Source organism: Bactrocera neohumeralis, chromosome 2 (genome assembly GCF_024586455.1).
Source record: "Bactrocera neohumeralis isolate Rockhampton chromosome 2, APGP_CSIRO_Bneo_wtdbg2-racon-allhic-juicebox.fasta_v2, whole genome shotgun sequence".
NCBI classification, from domain to species: domain Eukaryota; kingdom Metazoa; phylum Arthropoda; class Insecta; order Diptera; family Tephritidae; genus Bactrocera; species Bactrocera neohumeralis.
The window spans coordinates 50,951,983-50,961,753 of NC_065919.1; the positions used below are offsets into that span (position 1 = coordinate 50,951,983).

General features: G+C 38.1%; 1 protein-coding gene across 1 annotated transcript; it reads left to right on the forward strand.

The window, feature by feature from the left end:
- The first annotated feature begins 3,174 nt into the window (after positions 1 to 3,174).
- LOC126767629 (adenosine deaminase 2) lies at positions 3,175 to 9,258 on the forward strand. Its single transcript, XM_050485092.1, has 7 exons — positions 3,175 to 3,311; positions 7,353 to 7,450; positions 7,516 to 8,013; positions 8,098 to 8,267; positions 8,326 to 8,507; positions 8,561 to 8,697; positions 8,768 to 9,258. The coding sequence occupies exons 2-7, from the start codon at positions 7,378 to 7,380 to the stop codon at positions 9,229 to 9,231; spliced, it is 1,524 nt and encodes a 507-aa protein (XP_050341049.1). The 5' UTR covers positions 3,175 to 3,311; positions 7,353 to 7,377; the 3' UTR covers positions 9,232 to 9,258.
- The last annotated feature ends 513 nt before the right edge of the window (positions 9,259 to 9,771 follow it).

Genomic DNA, 9,771 nt, shown 5'->3' on the forward strand with positions numbered 1-9,771 from the left:
GGTTGGATGTCTAAAGGTGTTAATCCTAAGTATTTTAGCTTTGATCTCGTTAATTCGTTAAAGCCTAGAAGAAAATGTTGTATGTTTCTACCATCTCTTATTCCAGTCAGCTTCCAGAAGCATTCGGTGGACACGTATAAGGCAATGAATTCCTTCAATTCAATCTAAAATTCCTTCAATTAAGAAAAGCCTAACTTTGCATTGGGTGAAAAGCTTGTTGGTTTTCTAGCGACTTGCTTTGTTCCGGAAGGATCTAAGGAGCTAATCAAGTTTCCGCCTAGTTGTTCAATAGTAAGCCGTTCTCCTGATCCGTTCCCGCTGCAATGGATTCCTTGCAATTTGTGTTAACTGGCAATATATTAAAAATTTCATCTTCAATTTGTGATTAAGTTATTTTACCTATTCTTCAAAAAAAAAAAAAGAAAAAAAAAGATTAAAAAAATTGTATAATGTTATTAAAATTTACAATTATTTAAAATTTACTCGCAACCAATTTAAATCAATTTTCCTCAAGTACAAAGCAGTTAAATGTCATCTAGTGCTCATTAAAAAAAGCGAACTATAAGTAAAATAAACGAAATCACAAACTCACACTTACGCAAATTAACGGCGAAAGAAAAACTCAATTAAAAGATTCGCACATTAGCTGGGCAAATGAATTTGTTACTAATTTCAAGTGCAAAATGCTCATCAGAGGAGTCAACAAACCGTGGACAAGTGTTGAATAAGAATGATGTTATCAAGCGGGCATGTACATATGTATGAACATGTGTGTGTGTGTGTGTACGTGTGGGTGAATAATAATTTTGATATACAATTACAATACATTTGTTCGCTATTTTTAATAGCATGCAAAAAAGGCAACGGTACAACAAAAAAGTAATAATGAAAGCAAAGCAATAACAAAAACACTTAGCATTCTTTTAAAACAAGAAAAAACGTCAACTGCGGTTGCACACTATAATACCCTTCACAAATAAACAAAAATTTTATGAAAAAACTTGATCTTAATCGATCAATTTGTATGGCAGCTATACGCTATAGTGATGCCATATCGGTGGTTCCGACAAATGTTCACCTTCTTGGAGAGAAAAGAACATGTGCGAAATTTCAGATTGATAGCTCAAAGTTTGAGGGACTAATTGACAGACTGACAAATAGACGGACTATACATATATCGAATAAATAGACTCGTCACGCTGATCATTTATATATTGTGAGCAAAAAGTACCTAGAAATTGTAATTTAAATTCCCCGGGTAAATGATAATTCAAATAAATGTGTTTTGCTAAGTAAAGGTACGACTGTCCTTAATTACTATGCCAAGTATGAGCGCGATCTGTCAAACAAGTTTGTTTACAGCAGCTGCTGAAGTGGGTACACCTCAGTAGTGCGTTGCGATTTTTACAATGGATAAAAAGGCCGAACAAAGAATTTGTATAAAATTTTTATTTCTAACCAAATTTCGAGTGAGGAATCGGTCTGAATGTTGGAAAAGGCTTACCCTGATTCAGTTTTATCAAAAACATATGCCTACGAGTGGTACAGAACCTTCAAAGGCGGCCGAGAGATCGTTGAAGACATGCCTCGTTCTGGACGCCTTACGACCTTTTCAATTGATGAAAATATTAAAAAAGTGAATAATATGTATGGTTCTTGAAAAGTTTTAGAAAGATGGCAAGGAGCTCGACATCTCTCGCGAGTCCATTTGAATCATTTTAGTGGATATTTTGGGTATGAAACGCATTCTTGCTCGACTCGTCCCAGTAAAGATGGACTTTAAAAAAAAGAATTGCGTAAATAGATCTCTTTGGACATGCTTGATACGAGTATTACAAATTCCGATATCACATTCATGGGGAGCATTAAAACTGCCGACGAGAGATGGGTTTATGAGTTTGACATGCAAACAAGTCAACAATCATTGGAATGGAGGGGAAAAACGAGCCGAAAGCAAAAAACACCGCCCCAAAGCCGAAGGAAAGGCAGGAAGTTTTCAGTGAAAAAAAACATTGAAAGCGGCCGGAATTGTGGAAGAAGAATTAATGGATTTAACATTATAATAATGCACCGTCGCTCGAGTCATGATTATGACCGAATTTAAAGCCAAAAACGCAATGATACCATCAGCCATCGTATTCACCAGATTTGGCTTCGTGTGATTTTTTCTTGTTCCCCAAACTGAAATTGCCGCTCCGTGGAACCTGTTTTCAGTCGATCAAAGAGATAAAACAGAATTCGCTGAAGGAGCCGAAGGCCATTCCAAAAAGTGCTTACGAAAAGTGTTTCGAGAACTGGAAAAATCATTGGCATAAGTGTATTACATCTGGTGGGGATTACTTTGAAGGCGACAAAATAAATATTGATGAATAATTAAATAATTCGGCTTTGTTTACAATTTCTGGTCACAATATATAGAAATTTTTTAGGGTCGCCGACGTTTCCTTCTGTGCTTTTAAAATTCGTGGCGAAATGAGTACATCCCGTTCAGGGTATAATGACAAATATGAGAAAGCATGCGAAAGAGAGGTGAGTGTGCGCGTGGGTGATGATTTAAATGGAATCCGAGTAGTGTTAACACACACATACATTGTAAAGCAGCAAAAAATGTTCTGTTATTGCAGTGATTATGAATATTTGACAAATGACAGCGTGAGAGTCAGGAATTTCGCGTTGATCAGTTTACCTTAACACCGACTTTGCGAAAACAAAAAAATAAAAATAACAAAAACAAATTTTGTTACCTGCTCAAAACGGCTGCCTTTTCGTGAAAACGTGAGCAGCATCATTTAATGTTAATTTATTTTTTTTTCTTTATCTGAGCCACCCGCACACCCTCCGCGCTGTTGACCATTTCCAGCAGCTACTTTTTGGTAATCACCTGCGGTGCGTAAGCGCGTGTGTCACTGTTGTTATTGCTGTTAGCGCTAAGTAACTACATGCACACGTACTTAGCAATAACAATAACAGAGGCGTCAACAGCATTGTGAGTTGCTGTTAAGCACAGCAATTGACGAGCTGTCAACTGTGAATTTGTGTTTGCCGCAAAAAAGTAGTTGTTTTTTGTATATGTGTTTGTGTTGTATTTGCTTTGGAATGGTGTGTGTGAGCAGGCCCATACAACTCAGTCAAAATTGGCTCGCACGGAGTTTTAGATATAACAGACACCAAAAATCAACGGTTGTTGCCGGTTGTGCGCGTGGAGAGGCGGAGATTTGATTCGAAAAGTAGTTTTCGGTGAATTTCAATTTATTTTATTAGAAAAAAATTGAAAAAGTACAAATATCTAATTTGCAGAGCTGACTTAAAAGGTGTGTGTTTGATTTTGCAAAGGACTAAAGCTCGCGTTTACCACAAATTTTCAATAAATTTGGTTAAAATTGCGATAAATTTTTTATAAAATTACGTTAAATTAAGAAAAATTTCGATTTCAACTAATTTAGCATAAGTACGTCATTGCGGTCTCTTGGCCGAAACGTGCTTCAAAAGAATTATGTCAATTTGTGCTGTTGCATTTTTGCTGCTAATGAGTGTTTTGGCAACTTGTGTGTGCTTTCACGCCATATTTATTCAACGGTGCGTGTTTACTGTTCGCACACAAACACTTGCAAGATTGGCTGGCAATACATAGAGGTGTGATCACCATGAAGGACTCATAAGGACTTACGTGGTGTTAATGTATTGGTAATGACGCGTACACCCACCATGAAGTGATTATTTGAACAAAAAAAAACTAAAATAGCAAATCATTAAGAATGTAGTAATAAGATTGATTATTGTGTACCTAAACAACATTTACCTTCCCTTAAGTAAACGAAAATGCATGTGTCAGGGACTAGCACAACTAACAATTATGACACAGTGAATAATTGGTTATTAATTGTGTGTTATATGTTCATATATAGTAATAAACAAGTACAAATGTTCAAATCTGTGATTATGACCAAATTCTCCGAAAAAATGAATCAAATGTGACATTGAAATGAAAAAACGTAAACAAATTTTTTTCGCAAACATTATTATTTAAGATAATACTTATAAAGTAAAAATATAATTAAAAATTCGGTTGCATCGGAGCTGGAATAACCCACACAAATAACGAAATTTTCATACAAGAACTTAATTTTGATTGTTCAGTTTGTATGACACCAATATGATATAGTGATTCGATTCGAAAAATTTCTTCAGGTATTGTAGTGTTGTTTTAGAAACCAATATATGCCAAATTATGTAAGGATATCTTGACAAATGAAAAAGTTTTCCATACAAGTACTTGATTCCGATCGTTCAGTTTGTGTGGCAGCTATATGCTATAGTGATCCTATATCGGCGAGTCCGACAAATGAGCAGCTTCTAAGAGAGGAAAGGAAGTGTGCACAATTTCAGATCGATATCTGCACATTAGGGACTACATAGTTCGTGTATATACAGACAGTGAGATGAACAGACAAACTGACATGGCTAAATCAACCCAGCTCATCATTTATAAAGGGAACCATTCGAGATTCCTTACTTAAGAAAAAAAGACAGAAACTTCACATTTAACCTTCAAGTGGGCGCGCGTAGTCGAATCGATCGCGCTTAGTACATTTACGTTGATATTACTATTATTACCCATTACATTTTTAATAATTTTAATTACTTTTTTTGACAAAATAGACTTTAAGGACAATGACAATATATCTAAGTACAAATAAATAAATAATTCCTGAATAATTTGTGCTTTATTTCTTTTATTCATCCCAAACGTCTTTTCGGTTACGCGCACCCGCTACCGTTATAAATGACCGCGCGCCCGCTTGAAGGTTAATGGGGAATATTTATTATTATTCTAAAGAGTATTCTTTGGCATTTATTTTATGTTGGTCGCGGTTACGCTTTGATTGTCCATCGGTTGTGTCTAATTTTCGATGACTCGTTCTAGCGTTTCAACTGGTAACTTTACATTTCCCCACAGGAAAAAGGCGACCGGCCCAAAACGTCAAATAATTTGCTCACCGAAGAATTCTTTCAATAAATCCTTTGAATGATGCTTTGTGTGGGAAGTGGAGCCGTCTTGGTGAAAGCAAATCTCGGCAAGATCACGAGCTTCAATTTCAGGCATCAAATAGTCGGTTATTATGGCGCGATAACGGTCGATATTGACGGTTACGTTCTCACCGACATCATTTTTGAAGAAATATGGACCGATGATTCTATTGGCCCATAAACCACACCAAACCGTTGTTTTTCTAAATGAAATGCCACAATTTTGATTGTATAGATACTCAATGAGCCAGAATTTCGCCGCATTGCTGAACAAAATTTGGCTCGAAAACGTCGGTTTTTCTTGAAACTTTTCGAAAGCCCATAGAGCGAAGCGATGTCACTTGGGATGGTCTAGCGGAGTAAGTTCTTGCAAAAGCTGTATTTTGTACGCTCTCAATTTAAGATCTCGCCGTAAAATGCACCAATTCGTTCCATGCGTCAGTCCGAGTTGCTGCGATTGGCTCCGAATCGACTCTCCACAGTCTTCGTGTACACTTTCAGCTACGGCTGCTATACTACCAACGTAGTATGTTCTTCACTACGTGCTGGACGTGGTCTATTCGGTCGAATATTATCTAATAATGAATGCTGGGTCCCAAAATGAGTGATTGTGTTGCGAATAATACACTCAGTAGGCCGATTCTGTTGACCATAAATTGAGCGAAGCGCGCGAAAAACGATTTGTAAACGTTGTTAAGGCGTAAGTCTTTTCATGATGAAATGCCAAACAATACTGAACAAAAATAACATGACAGCTTGACACGCTTCACGCAGCTATTGAAAAAAATACCTCTACTTGGATCACCCGTTACATACATACACTTTGTATGTTCTCCAACGTTTCTTTTTTTGCACTCTTCCTTATTGATTATGAAGTAGTTTTTGTTATTTTATTTAGTGATTGCTTACTAAGGACTAATAATTGATTTTTTTTTTGGCTAGAGAGAATACATGAATGAAAGACTTAGCCTGATTTTGAGCCAAAATCATTGAAATTATGTAGCGCTGGAGCAACGTGTAATTAATTTTGTTTTAATTTCGACAAAACATTTTTAATATACTTTATTTTGTAAGGATCTAATTAAATATAGAACTACGTGAAAAATATGGTTAGAGGATGCGAGATCTACATAAACATATTACGTTGAAAGTCTTGAGAGGGACGGTTCCACTACATTTAGTGAATAGCAGGTAAACAGAAGAATTCAGCTTTCCTCGAACCTCAAACATTTTGTTGCTGATTTTAGTTTGGATGACGAAGAAGGTGCTGGCCGGCCAAACAAAGTTTGAAGAAGGGTAACAGAAGGCATTACTCGATGAAGATCGTTGCCTAATACTGGAGGAGCTCGCAGAATCTTTGGGAGTCACTCCAGCAGCCATTTCAAAACATTTAAAAGCAACCGGTTACAATCAAAAGCAAGGAAATTCGGTGTCATTATTGTTAGACATTTGAATATTGCACGAATATTTTAGCTTTAACTTCCACATGTACTTTAAATTTTTCATCCATCTATCATTTCACGGTTTTTACTCTTGGCGGGACGACTCCTCCTAATTACCATTTTCTAAATTCTTGTGCACATAATTCAAAATATCAAATTAGTGATGTGAAAAATAAAAAATGTGCGAAATATTTTTGTTCTGAAAACGTCAAATTCTTGATTTTGGAAAAAACAATTCACAGGATCCTCCATTTTTCCCTTAAAACTAAGAAAACCACATCGTGTTGGGGTTGTAAGGTATATCTTCACTAACCGATTGATACATTTAGGTACGTTCGGTTAACTGAGGTAACCAGGAAGTCAAGAATAGTCCTGCTTGGACAACTAGAAATATCGATCCGTTATAATACCCAGAACTTTTAAGTTCGAATCAAAAAGACCCTCGCAAAGCGCCTATAGCCTGCCACAAATTCCCAGCCAATTTCAACTAGCTGAACAGTATAGCAGAAAGTGTCTAAATGAGACCGACTGAGTTGGTTAGAGACAAAAATTTAATATTAGTCACGAGAAATAGTTAAAGGACGTCTGTTGACTGGTAACACAGATCTCCAGTTTTGACTGCTCTGTTTTTTTCTTTAAGCGATTAGGCAAGAGCTAGGAGTATAGGACACCAGTAATCCTCGGATCATTAAGAAAGTCAAAATATTCATGTGGAAAGTATCGCTTTAACCGATATCAGAGTTGAATTGACATTTGTTACTTTCGTGTTCGGTAGTGATACTACGTTGCGTTATTACAACTGGCAAAGCGCGATTTCAATGAAATTTGTGTTTCCCTTTTATGTAATGTCAAGCATTTATTGTGTATCGTTTGTTTTTTCAGATTCTTCGCACTCCACACAGCAAAGATGATAGAAATTTATCTGTTGGTTCTAGCAAGCATATTGCAGTTACTGAGCTACTCCGATGCTGGTTTCATAGGTAAGCCAAACACATGTCCAACATCACGCATACTTGAACCTCTTGCAACTTGATTTACTTGTTAGCCTACGAGGACGCACGCAAAGCTGTTATACAAGCCGAGGACTTGCTCATCACCGGCGGCCGCATACACCTAAATGACAAGGAGGAACGAGTGAATGATATATTCATGCGATACAAGTTGGACGAGCTTGGCGCGGGCTTTTACGATTCGGATGTTAACGCAGCGGGTTTGCATTTCTTCAAGGCTAAGCGGCTTGTGGAGAAGAGCAAAGTGCTGAAGTTCCTCAAGCGTATGCCGAAGGGTGCCACCTTACATTTGCACCACTCGGCAAGTGTTTCCTCTGAATGGATGGTACGTAATATTTCCTACATGCCGGGAATGCTGCGTTGCACCAATATTATGGGCGTCAGCGTGTTAAGTTTTCGTAGGACGCCACGTGATCACGGCTGTGTGACACAGTATGTGCGTGTGAGTGACGAACGCTTTCGTTCGGTTAGTCCGGTCGCTTATGATCGCAGCTTTGAGAAGTTGATCAACTTGTATACACCGACGCCGGAAAGTGAGTGGCAGATTGTTTATTTTTAGTTTTAATGGAGTAGAGACATAGTTTTGCAAATAAAGATGAACTTTTAATATTTCACAGCTGATTATCCAACGATTAAGCATGTGTGGCGTAAATTTCAGAATATGTTTAGCACGATAAACGATGTATTGCGTTATTTGCCGGCTTTTCGTGCCTACACTTGGCGTATGCTGGAGGAGTTATACGAGGATAACGTGATGTATGCGGAGGTGCGAATGGATTTCAAAGAGGTGGGTACTTAGAAGTCCTTTGCGATGTTTCACTCTCTATCTTTCCCTTTTGCCTCAGCTCTATGACTATAGTGGACGCATTTTCCCACCGGAGCGTTCCGTTCGTGAGGTATTGACTATCGTGGAAGACTTTCGTCGTGTACATCCGAACTTTTTGGGCATCAAGGTGATTTTTTCAACACATCGTAATGTTGAACGGACGCGTGTTTTCGAGAATTTTGAAATGTTTAAAACCTTGCAGTGAGTTATATCCAAAAACTTTTCCTTTCGTCTACTAATCGAATTCATATCAGCACAGCGAATCCCGATTTCATTATTGGTTTCGATTTAGTCGGACAGGAGGATCTTGGTAAACCTTTACACAATTTCATCGGCGAGTTGGCGGATCTGCCGAAGAGCGCGAAATACTTCTTCCATGCCGGCGAAACGAGTAAGTCTTATCCTTTCCAGCTTAATTATATAAACATTAATAATAATCTTCGATTGTGGCAAATGTTTAGATTGGTATGGTGCCTCTACCGATTTCAACCTTTTGGATGCGCTCTTGTTGAACACCACACGCATCGGTCACGGTTTTGCGTTGATGAAGCATCCGGTTTTGTGGAATGCCGTGAAGAAGCGCAATGTGGCCATCGAAGTAAGTCCACTCTCGAATCAGATACTGCACTTGGTGGCGGATTTGCGCAATCATCCAGGTAGCTTTTACATGTCTCAGAATCTACCAATGGTTATTTGCAATGATGATCCCGGCTTTTGGGACACCAAGGGGCTGAGCTATGATTTCTACTATGCAATTATGAGTTTGGCACCAAATCATGTGGGCTTGAAGACGCTAAAGAGTCTTGTTTGGAACTCGATTCGGTACTCAGTGCTGACAAGACGAGAAGAGAGTGTTGCCTTTGAGAACTTGGAACGTTTGTGGGATCAGTTCATTAATGATGTATTACAGGGCAGTGTTGTTTGATGTAACAGTTTATTAGGGGTAGTAGAACAAGAAGGAATAGGAAGGATAAGAAATTCTGATTAATAAAATTTTTAATATTAAGAAAATTCGTCTTAAATTATTTCCTCCTCATAGAATTGAATTAATTTGTTTGCACCGCGATCTAGAGTCTATTTTGCCCTATCACATGTGCTAATAAAGGTCAAGCACTCTGCGGTGCTCAAGAGTTTTGTACGCCTCAAAATCGGCAGTTCGCACAAGAGATTATTCCCATGTTGGACATGTGCTTCCTGAGCAATGCATGTGTATAATCCGTAGTTGATGAAATTGGTTTCTGGTGAGTTTTAAACCCTCTTAGCAGCTTTGCATGGCGCATAGCCGTTGCTTGTTACCAAAACCTTTTACTGTCCGCTCTCTCCTCCTTGAGTAGCAGCTCCGTTATGGTGAAGGAACCCACCGCAATACCGGGTTTTGGTTCTACTATCCTAGATGCAGCAGCACAGAGGACTGATTCGTCATCCACTTCATTGCTGGACTTTCTTTTTAATCTCATAGACTGAC